The sequence below is a fragment of the Magnolia sinica genome, chromosome 8 (genome assembly GCF_029962835.1).
Source record: "Magnolia sinica isolate HGM2019 chromosome 8, MsV1, whole genome shotgun sequence".
In the NCBI taxonomy this organism is placed as follows: Eukaryota; Viridiplantae; Streptophyta; class Magnoliopsida; order Magnoliales; family Magnoliaceae; genus Magnolia; species Magnolia sinica.
This window is the reverse complement of record NC_080580.1, coordinates 73,472,855-73,497,299: the sequence shown is the minus strand read 5'-3', so window position 1 is coordinate 73,497,299 and position 24,445 is coordinate 73,472,855. Positions and strand designations below refer to the sequence as shown.

The 24,445-nt window shown below is 37.8% G+C and overlaps 1 protein-coding gene across 1 annotated transcript; it reads left to right on the top strand.

Annotated features, from left to right (window-relative positions):
* The first annotated feature begins 2,149 nt into the window (after window positions 1–2,149).
* LOC131253426 (ferritin-3, chloroplastic-like) lies at window positions 2,150–8,237 on the top strand. Its single transcript, XM_058254413.1, has 8 exons — window positions 2,150–2,514; window positions 3,336–3,419; window positions 3,509–3,569; window positions 3,687–3,774; window positions 6,660–6,721; window positions 7,319–7,384; window positions 7,479–7,542; window positions 7,956–8,237. Exons 1-8 carry the CDS (start codon window positions 2,198–2,200, stop codon window positions 8,006–8,008), a joined length of 795 nt encoding a protein of 264 aa, XP_058110396.1. The 5' UTR covers window positions 2,150–2,197; the 3' UTR covers window positions 8,009–8,237.
* The last annotated feature ends 16,208 nt before the right edge of the window (window positions 8,238–24,445 follow it).

Genomic DNA, 24,445 nt, shown 5'->3' with positions numbered 1-24,445 from the left:
AATCACACCCTATCAGAGTATCAAAGTAATTTTCCCTCTCAATTTTAACATCAAATACCAAAAAGAGGCCCAGCAACAATCCTTTTGGGTCAACTTCAGTATGTTCATTCCACGAAGAACACTAGTTTTATATTCTAGAAAAATTAGAAAATCACACCGATTTTTTTTCGATTTAGATTTTAGTCCACCATCTCATTTTTTGTGGTTTGAGTCCAGATCCAATAATTCCAACGAAGAAAAACCACACCGCTTGATTTTATTTTGTTTTATTTATTTATTTTTTTTCATCCTGGGAATATTTGTGTCCGATTATACACCGAAACTCAGTGTATAACCTCCTTTAGGATCCATAATGGCCAATGCAATAACGCATCCAAACCATCCAAAAGATGGTCCGCACCATGATGATCAGATGATCCATTCATCATTTGGGTCAGGCTGGAAAAACAATGGACGGCTAAAATTGAGCCGAAGTAGACGTGTGGAACACCTGATGAGCTGATCCTTTGCATGTGTTCTCTCATCCAGCATTTTCATTTGGGTTAGCATTTGAGTCATTTTCGGTCCCATCTTTTAAAATCTAGGTCGTTCATTAGGTGGCCCACTCTACGAATGTGTGATTCATCGGATCCATCTCACCACTTAATTTTTATTTTTTCTTTCTTTCTTTTATGAGGGTGTACCAAATCAAGTGGTTACGATTGTCAAATGGGGCTTTTGTTGCAGAATTATCAATCACCTACACTGCTTCGGTGGATCTCTGATTGTGGGGCCATCTTGATGTATGTGACTTACATCCGTGCCATCCATCCGTTTTGAAAGCTCATTTTATAACGTGATGCGAAAAATGAAGCAGATCCAAATATCAGTAGACCACACCACAGGAAACAATGGTGACTGACCATTAAAAACTTATGGCAACAAAAGTGTCGGACTAAGCTGATATTTGCGTGGTTCATTCATCCAGGCCTTCGTGACCTTGTCAAATATGTTGAATGGCAAGGAAAAATTCTGATGGCCGACAAGGAATTTTTAACTATGATTATTGATTCACCACTTTTTTCTTTGGTGTGGTCCACTTGAATTTTGAATTTGCTTCATTTTTTGGATCATACCATAAAATGAGCGGTCAGAAAGGATGGACGGTGTGGATGTAAGGCACATATATCCTCACAGTCAGAGATCCACAGAAGCCACTTCCATTGATCACTCCAAGACAGGCCCAACGCGCATAGATCCATGGCCCAAGTGGTGTATATCCTCCTCTCTAATAGCTTCATTGAAGACCTCCTTTGGGTAAGTGAAATATTATTGAAGATTAGTCCATTAGATACCAATTTCAGGTTACATAACATCCGCTAGGTGGCCCACAAACTGGACGGTCCAGATCAATGATCTGAACCATACAACCCCATAACATAGGTAATTATACACAGATTCAGTGTATATGCTTGCATCCAAATGGATTTCTCTACGAATCCCATGACAAGTAGGCGGTTTCCGTGTCATGATGATAACGTACAAGCAAAAAGCCAAAAAACCCTTACTTTTTATGCGTTCTTTCTGGTGACCATATCCAGCGCAAAGTACAAAGGCGATTTGCGCGAGTATAGATTTAGAAGGCTGTTTTTCAAACACTTAGTGATATAGCATGTGTTCGCAAGATCAGAACCATCCAAAAGTGGGCCCATAATAAAAACTTTGTAAATAAATTTATCAATTTAAGTAATCATTAAATATATAAATTATTTATTGAAGGTTACAAATGAAAATCAACTGAAAAATTTTAATAGTAGGATTATGATAATCCAGACGGTTGAAAAAAATTGTTATTAATTTTATAGAATCCAAAATATGGGACTAATACGATGAACGTACCAGATCAGTGTTTAAGAACGGGAGTTGCGAGGATAGTCCTATTCAGTCTCCACTCGCGAGAAACTTCTTACAAAAATTTGGTCAAGATATTTCTCAGGATTTACAGGTAGGCAGGGCATCTTGACAGAGAGCACGAGGCCGCCACGCGCACCCTCCAGCCAAGCAATGCTGACCGTCCACGTGTCAAGAAATCGATGGCCCATCTGTAAAACCTAAGCCACTCATGCCACCCTCTTCGTCCTCTATATCTATCATCTTCCCACCACACCCTTCTTCCTCAAGAATCATCTCTCTCTCTCTCCCTCTCTTCATAGAAGCTATGTTTCTAAGAGCTGCTTCCTCTACCTTCTCTCTCTCTCCAAATGGAGAAACCCACCTTCATTTTCTATCTCCTTCTTCGTCTCCATCTCCTTCCTCTGTTTCCCCTGTTTTGAGCTTTTCGCGGCGAAAGATGGGGGATGGGATTGTATCGATGGCATCAAAGGAGGCGAGCAGCCGCCCTCTGACAGGTGTAATATTCGAGCCCTTCGAAGAGGTCAAGAAAGAGCTGAAGCTGGTGCCATCGGTCCCCCACGATTCGCTCGCTCGACAGAAGTATTCCAATGACTCCGAGGCTGCTATCAATGAACAGATCAAGTGGGTTTTTTTTTTTTTTTTGAAGTTCATTCTGTCTATTTTTTTCAAGAAATTTATTGGGTTTTTTTTTGGTTTTTTATCTCTCTTTTTCTTTCTTTCTTTCTTTCTTTCTTTTTTTAATGTAGGGACTCTGTTTTATTCTTGTTCTTTTGAATGCTTTTGTTTTGGCCACTTGGATTTTGATTTTAAGTTAAGAATTCAAATCCAAGATTTTGGTGGCTTTGGCTTTTCAATCCTGTGGAATCTTGAAATTGTGTTTAGTAACCTGGATTTTCAAAAAGGCCATTTCATAGAGAGGAGGAGAGGGATTATGATAGTTGGAGAGGATTGAAAATCCTTGGATTTTGTAACCCATCTTTGAGAGAAGAACTTGGATGGCAGGATTGAAAATTCACCAAAATCCAGGGTGCCAAACACAACTTGGATTCAAAGTCCAGGTTGAAATTTTAATGGTTACTTTCTGTTTTTCTAGATTTTTTATTTTATTTTATTTTGTATCGGTTATCTTTATTATTCAGACTCTGTTTTCACCTCTATTTCTTTTTCTCTCTGCTTGATTATTTTTCCTCAAACTCTTGTGGATAATCCTGTCTTGTACTTGTTGCTTTGATTGGATGGTTTTCTGGGTCTTTTGATTTCTATTTTTTCTATTTTAATTTTTGTCTGAATTTTTTCTTTCTTTCATTGAAAACCCATTTCTCATCTTACCTCTGTTTTTTGCATGGAGAAATCTTTATCTTTGCCTCTTTTTTTTTTTTTTTTTTCTGTGATGTCTGTAAAACCTTTAATACTTCTTTTATCTAATTCTACTATAATTGCAGTGTTGAATACAACGTTTCGTATGTCTATCATGCCATGTTTGCCTACTTCGACAGAGATAATGTCGCACTCAGAGGCCTTGCAAAGTAAGCATCAGAAAATCCAAAACCCGTTCCTTATATCCTTTCTTGCTGCACTGCTCGTTAAGCTGACATTCGAGCACTATAAATTTCAGGTTCTTCAAAGAGGCGAGCGAGGAGGAACGTGAGCATGCTGAGAAACTAATGGAATACCAGGTTCTTATCAGTCTTTTGTTGTTTTCGATACTCCTGTCTTTGATGTAGAATTTTGGTGATGGTTTTTTTCTTCTTTTTTTTTTTCAATTTTTAATACTCTCTGTCTAATCTTCGAAGAACAAGCGTGGAGGGAGAGTGAAGCTGCTGTCTATAATAATGCCTCTCACTGAGTTTGATGACCCCGAGAAAGGAGATGCCTTGTTTGGTAAGATTCATTTGCCAGCGCTTTCTTTTTTATTGTATTTTTAAAAAAAAATTATTTATTGAAATCCTGTCCACATATGTATGTAATCCATATTAATATACAAGCGCGCAACCTGAGAGTACTCGACTTAACTCGAGCAAGTGCATGGTTGGGTTAAAATAGTATCCTTTTCTTGTAAAATTAGGACAAAATGTAAACAAACATGTGCCTTGATGTATTTATTTATCTGTGTATATGTCCTTGCATTCATGCATATGTTTATATAGTTTGTACTAATACATGTAAGTAGGAATGAATCTACGTGAATACCCAGTTGTCTTTTTATGTATGTATGTATATGTTTTATTTGTGTATGTATGCAACAGAAATTTTTTTCCCCAGTTAATTGGGATAAGGCTTAGATTCATGATAATGAATTTGTATGGGAAGATTCATTTGCCTGCTTTATTTTCTATTGAAAATATAATCCATGCATGTTTGTACGAGTGCTCATATGCTAGGTGTAACTTGAGAGTACTAAAAACAAACTCGTTGAGTCAATATGAGTGCTCATATGCTAACATAGTCGGGTTAAATGGCATCTGTTACTTCTAAAAATCAGAAAAGAAAAACATTAACATACTTGATGTATTTATTATTCGATCTATGTTCTTGAATTTATGCATATGTTTGCATATTTGGTACTAATACATATACATTAGCAATAAATCTACATGAATACCTAGTTGCCTTTGTATGTATATATGTTTCTACTTTTTTATGCTTGTATGCAATGGAAAATTTTCCTGATTAGTTGGGATAAGGCTTAGATGATATTGATGATGATGTATGAAAGTGAAGTACAATGTAAACATGGTTTAGCTGAAAGCTTAACTTATCTTTAGGGGCCATTCGAATGCTCAGCCAAGTTCATCTTTTACCAACCCTTTCCGTAGGTTGCATGAAATGATGTAACCTACAAGAATTGTTTGCCTGAAATGCAAAGAATGGACTGAAGAAGCCCAATTTGCAGAATTTCCATCTGAGGTAGTCAATTTCCCAATTTTGACGGTTCTTTTGTTCAGTACACAAGTGCAACATGGAACACGTGTGTGATGATCCAAACCATTCATCAGGTCGTCATATTATTACGACTTCATAGCCTTAAACTCAGGCTGCTACACTATTTAGGCCATGAGCATTGCTGAATCTGAGCCATCTGCTGTCTTTAGGCCAATAATCATTCCATATGAAGTCACCCCATGCTGATATGTGGAGTGGGTGGGTGAAAACTGAGTTTAGCCTGGCATCCAAATGACTCCTTAGAGTTTGTTCAGTGGTTCAAATCTATGTTCTTCTTCTTCTTCTTCTTCTTCTTTTTTATCAGTCTGGGTTATTGAATCTGCTATGGGAGTAGGCTGTGAATTGATTCTTTCTGTAAAGACCGTAGTTCCACCAATCATATTACTTGTGGAGCCTTTCTTGTGGAAGACAACTGCATGTTTGGAGGATCACACCTCATGGATGGGGTGTGTTCTGAAAATCATGACAATTTTGGACATACTGGTCCAAGAAATCTTCGAGCTGAATGAATGTGAAGTGTCAACTGTTTCACTTTCAACCATCCAGTTGAAGGACACTCTTTGCATGGTCAAGATCGTCAGTTGACATGATTTCATGACCATAGCCTATCCAAAGTAGCCGATGTTGGCTTCACACAGTCACCCATGGTGGTTGGATGTGAGTCATGACTAATGCAATGTGTGCTCTTATGATGGGTGGTGCAAGTTGTGACTCATACGATGTGTGCTCTCATGATGTGTGGGTGTAGAGGTGTACACGAGTCGAGCCGAGCTTTGCCCAGCTCGGCTCGACTCAGCCAACTTGAGTCCTCAGCTCGTGCTCGGCTCGGCCTTCGAGCTTGGAACAACAGCTCGGCTCGGCTCGGCCAGGAGCTCGGTCTAGTTCGAGCTGAGTTTTCGAGTCAAGTTCAAGTTCGAGTCTTCGAGCCAATTTTGAGTTCGAGTTTTCGAGTCTACAGCCCACAGCCATCGGGCCAGTGGTGTCCGACTGTACCAGATCCATTGGGCCAGTGGCGTCCGACTATACCAGAGCCATTGGGCCACTGGCGTCCGACTGTACCAGAGCCACCCGGCTAGTCGTCACTAGTCGGATGGGTTCTGCTACATAGACGGATGCTAGTCGCCGTAAAAATGGAGAGAGAGAGAGAGAGAGAGAGAGAGAGATGGGGGAGGAGAGGACTCACTTTCAGATACCAGTCGTACGGACAAACGCTGGAAGGAGAGTATTCGCCGGGTGGTGGAGAACGACAATGGATTTGGGCGGGATTCTTGGATTTGGGCGAACGAACGATACTATTTGGGCGAACAGGTTAGGGTTGCTGGCCGATTTGGGCGAAAGGGGGAGAGTCGGATAATTTGGGCGTTGGTTGCTAGGTTAGGGTTGGGCGAACGGGTTAGGGTCGGGTGAAGTAAGGGTTTTTTTTTTTTTTTTTTTTAGTTTTATATATATGACTCAAAACTCGATCCGAGTCCGACCCAAGCCGAGTCGAGTTGAGTCAAGCTCAATACCGAGTCGAGCTAGGTCCAGCTCGGACTCAACTCGAAATGTTCCGAGCTCATAAAAAATGGCTCGACTTGGTTCAAACATAGTTTTGATCCGAGTCGAGTCGAGCTTTTCCAAGTTGATCCGAGCAGCTAACAAGCTTAACTCGACTCGTGTACAGCTCTATGTGGGTGTGAGTTCTGACTCATGCGATGAGTGCTCGTGTCTGAGTAGGTTGCTCCTCTTTCATCTTTTTTGTGTGCTTGGTCTGTTATGGTGCACTTCTGGACATCGTATCTTTCTTCTGATGTATTAATTTGCTGTATGGTTTCTTGATTCAGCGATGGAGCTTGCGCTGGCTTTGGAGAAGCTTACTAATGAGAAGCTTCTGAACTTGCACGGCGTAAGATCCTCTCTTAAATTTCTTGGCCTAATTTTCTTGCTTTGCTGTTTACTTTCACCTCCGTTTCATTCTTTCCTTCTTGTTTTTTCCCCTTGGATGTTTGCTCGAATACATCTTGACATATTCCAATAAGGTATTGCAATAGGAGACGTTGGGACTATAGCTGTTGGATTTGGGTTTTTCAATGACTCAAAACTGTTTATTTGATAGGGCTCTTGTTGAATGGAGCATACCCGAAAAGACTCTGATTGAATGATTATACAAAGGTTGCGGCAAATTCCATGTTCAAAGGAAAAGAGCCAAATTATCTTCAAGGGTTGAAATATTCCAATTGAGAACTTTTATTTGTTGTCTGTCCACCACCCAAAGTTATTCCAATTGAGAGCTTTTATTTTTTTATCTTTCCACCACAGAGAGTGAGACTTGGGGTATAAATGACTTGGATCATTGGAACATGACCCAGATTCAAGGGCTAGAATCCCAGCGTTCTGAAATGCATGTGTCGGGATGTATTTGAGCAAACCTCTTTTCCTTATTATTTATTTTGATTTAGCTGTTTGAGTTCTGAATATGGTGATTATTGTCCAATAAAAACAGGTAGCGGTCCGGTGCAATGATCCCCAGATGACAGACTTTGTCGAAAGCGAGTTCTTGGCTGAGCAGGTGAAGTTCGCTTTTCCCTATTTGCTTTGCTTGGAATTGAATTTTTTTTTTTTCCTCCATTGTTGTTAGGTTTTAATGTGGGTTTTCTTTTTAGGTGGAAGCCATAAAGAAGATATCAGAATACGTTGCTCAGTTGAGAAGGGTGGGCAAAGGACATGGTAAGACTCAACTTTGAGAGAATTCCTTTTTCACCGTGACATCACTGGTCATATGGTGATGGATCCAAGCCATTCATCAGGCAGACTGATCTTTCATCAGATGGGCCTCAAACATAAAAAGATGGACTGTTGAATCCACTTGAGAAATCGACTGATGTTCCATCTTTGATGATTCACATGTGGCTCGCCTACCTGATTCTTGGGCCATAGGCCCATGGCACATCCCTATGGGAGGGGACCCACCCGTTGATAACCCTGGATCCCCCCTCATGTATGTGGCAGATTCCAATTGGAGATCCTAATTCTCTTGAGCTGAGCCATGGCCAGGGCCCAATCTGATTCTGAGTGCACCAGACAGCATACTTTTCCAATTAGGTGGTTTTTCTGATGCAATGTTTTGGTTGGTTTTGCAGGAGTTTGGCATTTTGATCAGATGCTTCTGAATGAAGGCAATGCTATCGCATGAGGATATGCTCAAGAAAGGAATAATACAATGGTTTTTCTAGTTTTAGGAAATAGTTTTCTTGTGTTGTTTCTAGTGGAGGTTTTGGGTGTTTATCTACTGATTTAGAAACCTTCATAGATGTTAAAACATATGGGAAGATTTTAAGTAGAAGTGTGATGAAAAGACTGCTATGTTACTGTTGCTCTATATGGTGTGATATGAAAATCTCTGCATTTCTATGGCTTTTCTATGTTTGGATTTTCTTTGCTTACATGGTGTTTCAGTATAGGCTTTAAACTCAAAACTACTTTGATAGCTTTTCAGCAGCTTTTGCTTAAAGGTGTGTTTGGATGCAGTATTCAATTTGGGTTGCAATTGTGAGTTTGGTAATTTGGTGGAAATGACCAAATTCATATTTTCCTTGCCAAGCATCCACATCCAGCTTCTGGAAATTATTATCAGTACTACTATCCCTCCTTTTTGTTTATGTTTTCATCTATGCTGTGTATAATGCGAGTAGCATTTGGACATTTCCACTCTCGCAGTTAGTTTCTCAATATTAGAGAACTTCAAATATTAAAAGGACATTAGGGGACATTTTAGATGAAGTTAGATGTATTTTAGGAACATAAAAATGGGGCTGGTATCTGTTGAATGGTTGAGATTTCATCCAAGATTTTGCTCGCAAAAAGTCAATGACTTAGATTTTATTGCATGAAGCGATAGCTGAGGGTGATTTTACTCTTCCAATTAGCATTAGAAGTAGTTTAGGCTGCAAGATATGAAAAGGGGTTTTATAGAAAGAAGGATAAAAGAGTTTTACCTGAAACCTTTTCCATCACGCAAGTAGCTCGCAGAAACTCTCCATATTGCATGTAGCTGCACAGAGTGAGCTATCATTAATGCCATGTGGGGCCCACCATAATGACCATGTGAATTCTACTTCGTTCATCTGTAGTGCCATATCTTCATAAGACATCAGCCCCAAAATGAGATCATCTAAAACTCAAGTTGGCCACAGAAACAGAAACCGTAGGATTGGTCGCCTTCTCTCTCTCTCTCTCTCTCTCTCTCTCTCTCTCTCTCTCTCGTGTGGATTTCTATGATCTGGTATGGTCGTCACAGGAGCTGCAAATTGTCAATTGGATCTTATCCTAATGTGAATTGCTTTGCATTGTTCTGATATAGTATTATTAGAACAGTCATGGTCGTCCGCTGTGCTGTTCTCAGCTTGATTGCCTTAGACGCAACCTGACTTTTCTTCCTGTTTGTACACTCTTCCACAAAAGGGAATTTCTGGGAAAATGGGGTTGAAGCTTGCTTTTTCAGTCTTCGTTTTTGCCGAGTCTGCATTTTAGCTGTTATTTTGTCAAGCTGGATATGAGTTGGGGTTTTGCAAAGGGCATCCAAACACACAACTTCAACTGGTGTTTGGATCAAAACAGCGTTTAGGCCTTAAACACCCTTTTGAAGGGTGCATCTAAAGAGGCCCTAATCTCTCCCAAAGCTTTGAACGCCCTCTGATTTTCTCATACCGGTGATAATCCGCAGTTCAAACAAAAATCCAAAATGCATTAATATTGGATCTTGGTTGTGTTGTTTCGCTGTCATGGTCCATAGCCTACTCGCTCTCTAATTTGCTACACATCCAACTAGTTGCTAATTCTGCTGTAAAGCAACGTGTGGCATCTCGCTCGTCTCCAAAACCATTGCTAAACTCTTACTATGAAAAAAAAAAAAAACTCATTTAACTACTTCAACCAACATGCAGCATCTTGAAACTCTGAGACTCTATGTACTTCCGAAAGAAAACCATATTACTTCAATCTTCAGAACTCGGTGTTTTATGAAGATAGACAAAAAATTATTATTATTATTATTATTATTATTATTTTGTTAAAAAAGCATTTAAAAAAAAAAAAAAAACCCTTTTAGAGGAAAGATTAAAAAACAAAGATTGGTAATTGCCCTCCATCAATGAAGCTCAACATGAGGTGGAAATTTTAGTAAAGATGGATTGATTTATATAGGGATTGCTTGGAAAAGAAGGATTCTAAGAAAGTAAGAGAGAGGAGAAATCATTGTCTTTTTGTTTTTTTTATCGTACATAGAGAGAGGAGATTATCATCTTTTTCCCTACAATAATTCTTAAATCCACAAAGAAATACATCTCAAAAAACAAAAAATAAAAATAATATTATTGAATGAAAGTGCTGGTGATGATATAGATGTGCTTATATAAAATGCCCTACACCCCTCCCACTAAAATTAAAAAACTTCTTGAAATACTGAAGTTACTCAAAATGGTAAGCTTTGTAAGAATAGTAGAAGTTGTCTAATTTGACAACTTTTAGACACTTCAAACAAATATTTTAGACTACAATCAAATTATTAAAAATAGCAAAATTTAACTTTGGATGCATATTTAACTCATAAAATAATTGAATTTTGCAAAATTCTTCAAAGAGCCCAACGAACTTTAGTTATTGGCTAGGACAGAGATCTTATCGATAACTTTCCAACAATATATCAAACACACGAAATAGATAACCACTTATAAAGCCATTTTACCTAATCAAGGCCCCTCTAGCTTAAATTCGTGCGCTCGTCCTACATCAAAGAATCCAAGAAAGATATTAATCCACTATTCAATTACTTATACATTATTGCTCACTATATAGAAATTCTAATAATTTTAATTGTATTATTTTTACATTCTTTTTCATAGTTTCTTTAATTGAATTTTTGGCTATCTTTTTCATGATCGCGACGTAATTAAATACAAATGCATGCCGTGTCGTTTGCTTTGCCGTGTGGCATTTTGCTAACCATGATCCAAACAGTTGCATACACTTCTTTATTTTAGTCAAGGCTTTCTTCCAAGGATCTCAATCAAGAGTCGGTTCTACTAAGCTAAACAGCTCATGCAAAATGAAACCAAGTCAATCCTAGCTGTCTAATCGGTGCAAATGTTTCGCATTGAAATTTGGCAGTGTTTCTTTCCAATTTTTTCTATGGTTAAAAAGACTCGGCGCGATTCGCATTTCATTCTTACAAGAGTAATCGAGTCGAGACTTAACCTTGTCGGGGTTGAATCAGGCCACCTCACCCAAGTCAGGAGTGACTCATGGTATCGAACTGGATCGGGTGCTACCAAGTCGGGCAAGTCATATCAGACTCATTTAGTATCTTAAAACCATGGTTTTTTTAACTGCCCATTAGCTCTTGTGGTTGGCATTCAGATGTAATCTTCAGTCAGTACCCTTTTAATTGGGCCCACCCAAATTTCATCAGCAGGATCTCTACCGTTGTTCGATGCCAGTCTCTTTTCGTAATTCGAAAACAAGTGAGTAATGTAATGGAAGTTGGCAGCTGAAAACAGCCTAAAACCAACGGTTAAAATTCAGAGGGCAGAGGTTTTCTGTTCAGATTGACCTATAAGCAATTCTTGGTGAGGCTCATTTGATTGAACGGTCTGGATCATGCTGGCGTCATCTACATGGTTAAATAAGAATGGCAGACAACGTGGGTACTAAAAAATACCGATGTGTGGCATGCTTGTGCAAGATCACAACCATTAATCAGTGAGAAGCATCAGGTATCTGCCCCCAAAAACATAGGCAGACTGCCCATTCCATGTGTAAGTCGAATTTTGACCCTTTTTTTCTGACCATCCATTATTTCGGATCTTGTATGACCCGCTTAATGAGTGGTTCTGCCTAGTTTCAGGATCAGGTCGCATACAGGTAGGGCTTGTCTGATTAATGGATCTGATCTTGCAAATGTGCAATATGTTGGAACATGCAGTCATAGTTGTATTATGCAACCTTTTCAAGCCTGCTAGTTTAGCCATCCATTTGCTGGCCAACAATGGGAGGGAGGGGATGGACCAGTGGAGATGTTTCACTACAAAGTGTTGGGACTCGCAGAAGCCCACATGAAGATTCAAACAAGATAACTGCAATGGCATCAATAAATTCAACAAAAAAGCAATTCCAATTTTTGTTAAAAAATTCTTTCGAGGAGGAAAAAAAAAAAACAAACCCACGATACAAAGCGATAATACATGATAAAAATGAAGTTACAAGAGATAAAAATCTTACCAATTAAGTCTTAAAAAGAAAAGTTCAAGCTTTTTCCCTTTAAAATACCTCTTAAATATTTAAGCACATTTGGAGAAACATAATCCTTGTCTTAATCCTGATTACGCCTGATATATATACTACCTAACCGGAATAAGAGACAAATTGCACATTTACGTAATTCTGCATGCGCTTTTAATGGGTCCTTTGATGGCATCGACAGCAATCAAGGACCAGTCAATGACATCAAAGATCATTCAATGCCATCGAGTAGCAACTTTCAAACTGTCTAGCAACCAAGAAGGATTTTTCTGAATTTTCTCGATGGGATCGAGCATCTATCGATGGCATTGACATCTGCTCAATGGAATTAAGTGGTCTATCGATGACATTAACAGACTTTGTTATAGATAGATTTAAGACATTAGAAAACAATCTCCACTATATCTTCGATCTTCACACTCCATTGCTCTCCTGTCATACTTGATCATTCATCTCTACTTCATCTCCACATTTATCACTTCTCATGCACACTCCATCTCCACTCTATCTTTGCCAGACTTAGAGAAATCGCACAGAACTTAAACTTTTCCACACGAACAATCTTTATAAGAATGTCAGCCGAATCTTGCTTATGTGGATCTTTTCTAGAGTCATGCCTCATTCCTTAAGCACATGTTAGATAAAATTATGACGAACACCAATTTGTTTAGTACGTGAGTGATAAATAAAGTTCTTTGCCAAATTGATCATGCTTTCGCTATCACAATTAATAGGCACGACCTTCTGCTGAACCCCCAACTGATTTATCATTCCCCTCAACCAAAAACCTTCTTTGAATGCTTTTGTCACCATCATATACTTAGCTTCAATTGCAGAAAGAGCCACCACAAATTAAAGCTTTGACATTCAACTGATCGCTTCACCTGCTGACAACACCCACCGCATGTGAAATATCTAGTGTTGTATATACCATAGCATATATCAAGCTGTCAATTATACTTGAATAAGGCACACGAGACAAAACCTGTTTTTCTCCACTTGTTGCATGACACTGCTTAGAAGAAAGCCTAAAATGAGTCGTGTGTATAACGCTAATAGGCTTTGCCTTGTCTATCCCATACTTTAACAATACCTTCTTAAGATATTTGGCCTGATATAACCATAGCTTGCTCTTCTTCCTCTCTCTATGTATGTTAATGCCAATTACCCTCTTTGCAACCCCCAGATCTTTCATATTGAATGTCCCTGATAGCTGAGCCTTTAATATGTCGATCTCAAACATGTTATCACTGGCAATGAGCATGTCATCAACATATAATACTAAGATAATGAATTTCTCATTATTCAGTGTAACACTCCAGATCCTATAACCCAAGTATACTATTCATTTTCTGAAAACCCAAGTGTTAACCTTTAAATATAGCCCACATTTTTCGTATATTTTTTTCTTTCTTTTTCAGAGTAAGCGGTTTAACAGAAGATGAACAAATCAAGCTTGAAAGGAAGTCTAAATACACATATCCAATTATTCAAGTGGCTGCTCGAAGGCTTATACAAACCAATACCCTAAGTCCTTACGAATATATTAAATACAAATTAAATATGAACAAATCCATAAACTAGAACCGCAAGATCATCTAGCTCATCATACTCTGCATGAACACCAACATGCACATCAGTTACGTCTCCTACACATTGAATATGGTTTGATAGCGTTAATGGCTATCACAGTGAGGTATAACCCCCAAGATTTATCAAACACCATGACAATTAAGCATAGTTGTCAGGAACAGTCTAAAATGAATATTTTACAATGACCTTCATAGTAATAAAACAGAGTTCATTAGATACACAAACGTTAAATAAAGTTCACAATGTTATTCTTCTTTAAATGTATGAATGGATGCATATGCTTACAAACTCGTGGATGCTCATCCAGCTGGCAAAAGGTCGCCCGATGAGAATTGGCCACCGGAAGGAGTACTCAAAGGTACGTATAAAGAGAACTAGCTATCCGGAAAAGATCATATAACGAGGACACCCAAGGCGAACTAGCCTCCTGGAAGAATATTCTACGATATGCCTAGGGAGAACTAGGCACCCGAAAAAATCTGTGTGAAAAAGGACAACCCATACTAGTTGAATGCATGCGATGATAACTTAGAATCACTTGGTAAAGTACTTTACGGTACAGCCCATAGTGATCCAAGAAAATTTCGCATCTTATATTGACCACCTAGTAAAGTCCATATCCCATGAAATGCGTGATTAGCCCAACCATTATTATTCCAATTGCAAACAGCCATTTTAGGAAAACTAGAAGGTCACTATGGGGAGCTCGTCACCCAGCACAGGCTGATAGCTCGGGCATAGTGTTCCATATCACCATCCCCAGCTCATGAGACTCTAATACTAGAATGTTAAATGATAACATCCTCAATTAGTGGTCAATCATAGTTCATCAAGTGGAACTTACCATCGCAAGGTTATATGAAAATAATCTATCAAAGCTACATAAGGCAATTATTCCATCAAAGCCGCAAGGCGTAAATATTCAATTCAATGATGCAATAGAAATGGATTATACCCAAAGCCACATCGGCACAAATGATTCACAAGATGATAAATTCACGATAGAATTCCATTTAATTCAATACACAAAATGACCACTAGTTCGAAGACTTCTAAATAATACCATCAAGTGATCACAAGTAATAAAACATGCCACGTACAATATCAACAACACTTACACATATAGAATATTCATTTTAAAACCAGAATAAGGATATTTGAGATACATCACATGTACGGATACTTGAATTTAAATCCAACTATCAATCATTTATGAAGAATCATAAAAATGAAACTAACATTTATCATCATCTTCACTAAATATTAAATTAGGAAATCGATAAAATAAATGAACTAAGATAACTATCATGATCGAGAAAAGCTTGAAGGGTGATCCTTGCCTTTTCGAATTTGATCTCTTTATCTTAAATGTAACTTAAGTGAGGGTTTTGGGGCAATCCAATTCCTATATTCATGTTAGGGTTTAATTTAATGATTCTTATATTTATTCTTTCAATTCAATGGTGATTAAAAATCTTGAAAAAATTAATTCATCACAACTAAATAGACTCAAATGGTCTTAAACCCAAATTGAGGTGGATCTAAAGGTGTGCTCGAAAATTCGAGTCTATTTCAATTAAGGCATTTAGAAATTTCCTATACATATAATGTGTTTTCACTAATCTATAATGGAAAGGTAATAGATAAGTCAACTTACCCAATTGTTAAGTCAGCTCAACTTAACCTCAAATCCGAATCGACTCGACTCAAACTCGATTGACTCAATTTGACGATCTCTCAATTCTCATATCCGCAACCGAGTGGCTGATTCAAACACCAACTTAAATCCCTTGAACTAGTTGTTGTTGCTAGACTAAGGAGGTCAAAATCAGATCTCCAGTGACACAGGGCTCGGTACGATCAGCCGAGTCAACTCAATGGTGACTCGCGTCCCAATCTCCCTCTCTCTCTCTCTCTCTCTTTTCCTTTTTCTTCTCATTTCTTTCCCCTTTCTTCGTTTATCTTCCTTCCTTTCTTCCTTCAAAGCATAGCAACCAAAACACAGCCAGCAATGCCCCAAACACAGAACCGAGTTAATAACTCGTTCTCATGGCCGACTCTCTCTCTCTCTCTCTCTCTCTCTCTCTCTCTTGTCACGACTCATAAGGTCTGGACTCAACCCATGACTCGGTGAGTTTTAGTTGAGTCAACTTAGCAGCAACCACTCGACTCAATCTTTCCTTTCCTTCTCTTCTTATTCTCTTCTTTTACCTCTTCTTCTTATTACATTTTCTTTTTCATCTTCTCTACTCAACCAGCAATCGTGGCTGGATAAGACCAGACCCAAGCCCAACTCATCCAGCTGAAACAGAACCATGCTCGACTCGGTCCGTGACTCAGAGTGATTCGCTCTAGCAAACTTGACAGCACGATGGGTGCGGCATGAGGAAACGACTCCCATTCTCTCTATTCCTCCTTTTTTATTTTTTCTTCTATTCTTCTTCCAGCAAGAGCCTCCTAAAAAGTAGACTAATTCTCCTCATCCATGATGGAGGCAAATGCAACATTTGAGTCATCCTTGTATCTCGTCGGTAACTTACGATCCCTTGGCGGATTCCTTCTCACAAGTGTTTGCTCCACCTGCTCTTGTACATCTATCTGTGTATTAGTATTAGTCTGTATCTCATCTATGTCTATCCAAATGTCCACAACCGACTTTTTCACTTCCTTGTGCTCATCCTTATGAAAAAATGATCCTTTATCGAATTTGACGTCACGACTAAGGATGATTTTTTATGTGACCCGGTCATATAACATGTACCCCTTCACACCACCACCATAACTGACAAAAACATACCTTTTAGCCCTTTAGTTCAGCCTATATCTCTTAACTGACGGTACATGAGAGTAAGCATCGTAATCAAATACTCATAACTCCGAGTAGTCTATCTGTTGACCACTTCATACTTCCTCTGGAATTTTACAATTTATGGGAGTAGAAGGGGACCGATTCACTAAGTAACAAGTCGTGTTAACGACCTCAGTCTACATTTTCTTACCCAACCTAACATTATTAATCATGCATCAGGCCCTCTCCAAAAGAGTTCAATTCATCCGCTCAGACACCCTTCTGCTCTAGTGTGTAGCGCAGTATGTTGTGCCTCACGATCCCTTCATTTTTGCAAAACCAATTGAATTTCCTAAAAGTGAATTCCTCATCGTTATATATTCTCAACACTTTCACCTTTTGTCATGTTTGTTTTTTCACTATCACCTTTCACTATTTAAAGTTGGTGAAAATCTTAGATTTATTTTTCATAAAATAAATCCACACCTTTTTGGAATAGTCGTCAATGAACGTAACAAACCATGACAACCTTCCACAAGAAACTATGAGTGATGACACATACATCAGAATACACATAATCTAGAACCCCCTTACATACATGTTTTCCATACTTAAAAGACAACATTGACGGTTTACCAAATATACAATGCTCGCATATATTAAAATTAATGCTTTTAAAAAACTGTAATCAAACAATGGTCAGAATGTACCTCCATGCCTCGCTCGCTCATGTGACTTAGGCGTGCATGCCACATACGTGTAGACGTGGAATCCGCAATAACTGTTGAAGCTCCACCCAATTAAGTGTTTCCGATCAATCTGTAAATGTTATCATTCATCTGTGCTTTCATTACTACGAGTACTCCCTTTAAAACTTTAAGGATACGATCGAACCTAGTGAATTTGCACCCAATTGTCTCGAGTGCACCCAGAGATATCCCCTGTATCCAAAATCTATTCATCCCTAAAATACCCAGATTTTGATGTAGTCAACACGTCACTACCACTCGCCTCCTCACTGGATTCCATAATGTTGGCCTCTTTGGAAGAATTCCTTGATTTCTCCTTCCTAGACTTAGGATTCTGACATCCTTCTTCATGTGTCTTGACTTACCACAATTCCAATACTTCAACTTATGTTTGCCCTCTTAGATTTGGATCTCGATCGTGACGATTTACTATCTAGCTCAAAATTCCTCTCCCTCATAATGAATGCATTTGTAGAAACACCCATGACATCACTTTTCTTTCTCATTGCCTTCTACTGAAAGACTGAGATAACAGTCTCAATGCTAATGGGTGTCCTACTAGTGAGAAAAGAGTCTTTGAATGACTCATATGATTCTGGAAGAGAATTTAACAGAATACATGCTTGATCTTCATCTTTCATCATCTCATCCATATCTAATACTTTGCAAACAAGCCTATTAAATACTAATGTAAGCCTCAACGTTAGCCCTCTCAGTCATCTTCAGATTAAACAATTATATGTTCAGATACAAATGATTTTCAAGATACTTCTTTGTATAGATGTTCTCTAACTTTGCCCACTCTTATTCTTTCATAGTTTCCAGTCTCTTTCTAAGGAGTGCATCTTCCAATCCCTGCTGAACTAGAATGCATTTCATTTTCACCTTTCATAATTCAAAGTTGTTTTTTCTTGAAATACTTCTCTACATCAAACTTCATGTTGGATCCCATAGATACCTTGTATTCAAATTCAATCTGCTTCCCAACGTTAGCTCTGATACCACTTGTTAGGACTCGTGAAAGCACACAGAGAAGAATTAAACAAGATAATCACAATCGCACAAACAAATCCAACAAGAAGGCAATCTGAATTTATGTGGAAAAATCCTTTCGGAAAAAAACCAAGGCACAAAGCGATAATGCACTGTGAAAATGAAGTTACAAGAGATGAAAACATTACTGATCAAAACCCCAAAAAGAAAAGCCCAAGCCTTTTCCCTTCAAAATCTCTCTCAAACCCTTAAGCACATTTGGAGAACCCTAATCCTTTCCCTAGTCCCAATTACACCCGATATATATACTATCCAACTGAAATAGGAAAAAAAATTATGTGCTTACACAATTATGTGCGTGCCTTCGATGGGTCCTTCAATGGCATCGACAACCATCGAGGACTAGTTGATGACATCGAAGATACTTCGATGCCATCAAGTCATGGTAACTTCCAAAATTGTCCAACAAACAATAAGGATTTTTCTGAATTTTCTCGATGGGATTGAGCATCTGTTGATGGCATCAATATTTGCTCGATGGAATTGAGTGGTCTGTTAATGACATTAACATACTCTATTACAAACAGATTTAAGACATTAAATAACACAAAGTTACCTATAGGTGCTAGGGACCCATCAAATGAATTGTCCAGATATTGAAACAACCTCCCTGTTGAATTTTTATGGAAAATACATTGAAAATTAATCATGAAAAGTACATAAGTAATCATTCTGAATGCATCTCCATCCATTATTATGCAATTCTTTGAAAAAAATATAAAATACTATTTATCTAAGGCATACTTATACACAGAAAAACCATCATATTATTGTTATTGCTGACCTCTCAAAATAGGGAGTCTTTTCCCAGTCCATCTCGAGTGTAAGAGGTTGGAAAACCATGTTAGATTCTCTAGTAAGAGCTAAAGGCTGACCAGATTGTCTAAGAGATGGACCTCACCTACGCCATGGGTGTGGGAGATGAAAGGTAGGGACATCCCCCTTTTTCTTACTCTCTTTCCATTCTCTTGGCTCTCTCTAGAGTTGGACATCCAAGATGTCCAAGGCTTTCTCATGTGTTCCCATCTTCATGAGATATGATTTATATACAAGGAGTTAAGGTTTTGGAAGGTACACTATATAAGATGTAAAGATTTAGGGTTTTGGAAGGTGCACCATATATAATATATTGTTCCATGACTTCACAGGCTTCCATGTACCTTACAGTAAAGGCATGTTTACCTTTCTAATATATGTACATTAACCATCTAAATCTTCCACCATTCGTGGTCACCATTCTTTATCGCTCCAAAGAATATATCAACATATTTTAGCCATTGGATGTCCATTAGATCAACAGATCAATCAACCTTGACTCAACACTCCCTACTTCAATACTCCATGGACTACGACCTGCCTTTTCATGCTTTTGTGTATCGCTAGGCTAGTCACTAGGCTCCAGTAACTCACCACCATTTCCAAAATGGTGATGATTCATTTATTGCACAACAATCCCAACCAGTCAAATAGACAATGAGTTATACATTGGGCATCAACATTCAAGATTTGTCCAAGGCTTCCCCAACCTATGCCCAAGCCTGAACTAGGCCATGGTGATGTATCAAATGCATAACATGCTTGGTTTAACATATGATATTATAAGTTGTTCTAAGATGATCCTATTGTATGGTATGTGGAAAAGTTTACTATATTATTAGTTTTAAGAGTTCTCAAGTGAATTATGTTTGTTAGCAATCGGGTTATATATGATATGCTAAGTTATTCTAAGATAATCATAGTGTGAGATATGCAGAAAAGTTTACTCTTTCATTTGTTTAAAGAGTTCTCAAGTGAACTATAATTGTTAGTGATCGGGTTATATTCACATGACAATTGGAAAAATGATTAGCACGCGGTTGAATGTGCTAGATAGTAAGAGTTACCATTAGAGAAATAAAAGATAGATTATGAGAGGATCAGCCTGACTCACTAATCCTCAAAGCTAAGTAGTCCTATTTGACACGTGTTTGATGGATTTGAGAAAAAAAAAATGTTTTTAGAGCAAGTGAGAGATTGTTGCAGTTTGTGCCTTGGAAAATCAATGTGTGCCCTATTCCACGGGCTATGCGGATCTGATAGAGTTGATTTCAGCCATTGATCTTGATGACCATGGCTCCTTTGGGATAATTTTGATGCTTTCGTTGATAACTAGTGTCACCTTAGACTTATATTAATATGGGTTATGTCAGGAGTGATTCCTCTATAGTTTGTGGGACATTGAGAATGGACACATTACTCATTGATTGGGGAGACTTGTAGTCCATGAATCTAATTACCTTAATGTATCATGATCATATACTTAAGACACATTTATGGATAACATACTATGAGATATACATTCATCTTATGTGAGGTGAGTGACTTGAATCAAAATGGAAGGTTTCCACCATCGGGAGCTAACTTGGTGCCTGTTATACCTTTTCCCCTACATAAAATGAAAATGTGAGTATGTCAGAGACATGTGATCCTAGTATTGAGCTTTTGGGCACTTGCATTAGAGAATCAAGTTCAAGTTAATGGTTTGTGATCAATTAACTTAGATTATAATATAAGTGATCAAAGACTTGATATTGCATGAAAAATTATCATTCCTTACACTTGAGGACATGTACGGGTTAATGATCTTGATTGGGTGACTGTGAATCACTTTACGAACCTGTCTAGAGGCTATTAAAAGTGTTGTCTACAGTCCATTGAAAGTACGTAATGTTGGATACGTTCATCAATGTTCATTGATTCTTTCTTAGGCCAATATGGGATCCATTGGGTTTTACTTAAGGAATTGTTTATTATTGGGTCAATCACTTAAAATATTTTAATTAGTTTTATAAAGATTTTTAACTTTAAAGTTTTATTTTATCTATTAAAACTATTTTAATCGCACTTGATAATGTTGGAGTTATGCCCTAGAAAATCAATGTGCGTCATGATCCATTAGCTATATGGATATGATAGGATCAATCTTAGTTATTGATCTTAATGACCATGGGTCTTTTAGGACAATGCAGTATATCTTGTGTAATATCTAGTATTGCCTTAAAGTTATATAATGTGAGTTATGTGATGAGAGAATTCTCTGGTCCTTGGGAACTTGAGATTAAATGTAGTGGTCATTGATCGAGGAGCATTGTGCTCTATTGATCGTAGTACCCTATTGAGTCATGACCAATACAAATTCTTATGACACATATATAAATATTGTATTTTGAGGTATATGGTTATTCTATGTGAGAGCACTTACTTATGTTATAATAGAAAGTCTCTACTATTGGAAACCAACTTGGTGTCAGTTATACTAGTTGTGCCTTTGCCCTTACCCTAGATGAGAGTGTGAGTGTGTCATAGGTATAGGATCTTAATATTAGACTTTTGGACACTTGCATTAAATAGCCAAAATTCAAGTTAATAGTTTGGAGGCCCATTAGTCAAGATTTTGAATATGACATCAAGGACTTGACAGTGCATGAAAGGTGATTAATCCTTGGAGCTAAAGACATATAAGAGTCATAAATCTTGACTGCACTGCTTTAAGTCATTATATGAGGTTTCTTAAATGCAACTGATAGTGGGTGGTGCTAGGTACATTTATCAGAGATCATTATTCTTTCTCGAGCCTACATGGGATTCATTGCGCTTTCCAATGAACATGTTGTATAGCTAGATCTAATTAAATTAGGGAATCATTAAGTGGTTTTTAATTTACCAAGACTCATCAAAGATTTTTAACCATTACAATTTTATTTTAACTGTTAAAATTATTTTGATCACCCTTAATACTGACTTCGTGGCCTAAATCTGATGGTCCACCACTTGATTAGCATAGGGTTCATATCTATGATAGATGGTCATGACAATGAAGGGATTGAATCATGAATATATGCATGTAGAATATAGTTTAATGCACTTTCTTCACAGAAAGTACACCAGAGTCCATTGGATAGTGGAGCACCAGACCAATGTTCATCTCGAAAAATCTTAACCGCTTCTTATACAAAATGCTATCATAAAGAATGCAAAAAAAAAAAAAAGAAGCATTAGATATTCCTATTGGGTTCTCATGGAGATTATAACGGAATAAACTTTTTCTCCACTTTTACTTAACAAAACCTTCATCTAAAACCTCTCATTGATTGTCATATCATATTTCATAAGAGAATCTAAACAACAATGGTTTAAATCATAATTGTGAAGAATAATCGATGACGTAGAATGTTTTGAAGTCGATGTTGATCTTTCAACCTAAGAGATCTCTCTCTGATCTTTCCCAATATGAAGAGTCGAGTGTTACAGTCGGTGTCCAGGAAACCATCCATGCCCTAATCCACTAGTCATGTGGATGCAATTGGGTGGATCTTAGCCATTGATCATGGTGAAAGATGGGTCCTAGATTGGATATGTGATATGCCTTAGATTGATTTATTGCTACCATCATCTTATGTTCATTAGGTTTGTTGATGAGTGATTCTTCTAGTGATCCCTGGGAACTTAAGATTGAATAGCATGGTCATTGACCTGGGAGAGTCGTGGTCCATGGATCTCAGTATCCTGTTAAACTATGGCTATCACAGGTACGTGGGACACACCTGTGAACATCAGTTCATGAGATGGATGATCATTTTATGTAAGAGGACTAACTTGAGTCAGGATGGATAGTCTCTACTATCGGGAGCTGATTTGGTATTGGTTTATGCCTTGCCCGTACCCCATACAAGAGTTTGGGTGTGCCATAAACAAATTATTTAGGTTCAGACCTTTGGTCACTCACGTTGATGTATAGAGATCAAGTTAACAATCTAGGGGCCCATTAACTTGGCATGTGATCATGGGGTTCAGATTTAATAATGATGCATGAAAGATGATTTAATCATTAGACTTGAGGATATGTAAAAGTCACATCTTGAGTAGTCGACTTTGGCACTTCCTGAGACGTCTATGCAGGGGCCAATAAAATGGAGGTAGTTGGTTACTTTCATTAGGAGCAATTGATTCTTATATGGGCCAATAAGGAATCCACTAGTATGCTGATAAACATATTTATGGCTTTGATTCGAGTATATCATATACTCATCAAGTAGTTTTCCACTGAGATCAACATTTGAAATGTTTTAAACAAGTTTTTCAAATATCTGTAACTGTTGAAGTTTTTATTTTAACCATTAAAACTATTTGATCATACTTGATAAGAATTGATGACCCATATATGATGGTTCACTTTTGTTTGAATGTATTATCATGAGTATATACATTTTAACCGTTAAAACTATTTATAGGCATTAATGTTGTCTTTCTTGATTTTGATTTAGGAATTGGCGGTTTTACCCAAATCTCCAAACCATAAGATCTCAAAGAATGAAAATCTCCTCTTAAGGTGCTGACTATTATTCTTAGGTGGCCTAGCACCAATTTTAATATGAATCTAATGCTTTTGCTTGTTGGGTGATGTATTTGAAAAATCTAGAAAAACTTAGACAAGCCATTACACTTTAAATCCTCCCCCAAATCAATATGGAATAATGATGGAATGTTTGATGTTTCTCAACATGATTGGGTATGAAATTGATGATTGCTTGTATAATCCTTGCTCAATTCTTATATGATGATCCCTATAACATGTTTGATGTACTAACCCTTGTGTATATTTTTGGTATTAGGAAATATATGAAATGTTTGGTTTCCTCGCTAACCCACACATCACATATGCACCTTTATTTCACAAAAATGTTAGCATTTACGTCGTAGAAAAATCTCAATTTTATGTTGGGAAATATGAATGCATGATATTTCTTATGTTAGTTGATAACCCTGATTGTTGAAGTGTTATGGATTACCATTAAAACCATTGGGTTGGTCAGGAATCTGAGGAGAGAGATGGTGGTCCCGTTGGTAGGACTATCCTGAGGATAAACCTGTGAATTTGTGTAGGTGCGTATGGGCAACAGTAGTTAGACTACATGGGTCGCTTGTACCCGATGTCGTCTGTCACGTACTCGCTTGAACTCGTGCAGTCTAGTCTACTTACTGACCAACCATGTTTGTTAACCATGTCTGCTCACGCCTGAATGGAACCTGGGATACCCTTCGCCCACTGAAGTTCATTGATAACCGTTGAAAACTGATCCACTGTCTCGAGAGCCGGGCATGGTGGAATGAG

Bases quoted from the DNA above. Each gene is read 5' to 3' on its own strand.
- LOC131253426 (XM_058254413.1), top strand. From the start codon at position 2,198: ATGTTTCTAAGAGCTGCTTCCTCTACCTTCTCTCTCTCTCCAAATGGA. The intron at 3,775-6,659 runs GTAAGATTCATT...TTCTTGATTCAG, and splicing joins GAAAGGAGATGCCTTGTTTG to CGATGGAGCTTGCGCTGGCT. The intron at 7,385-7,478 runs GTGAAGTTCGCT...TTTTCTTTTTAG, and splicing joins GCGAGTTCTTGGCTGAGCAG to GTGGAAGCCATAAAGAAGAT.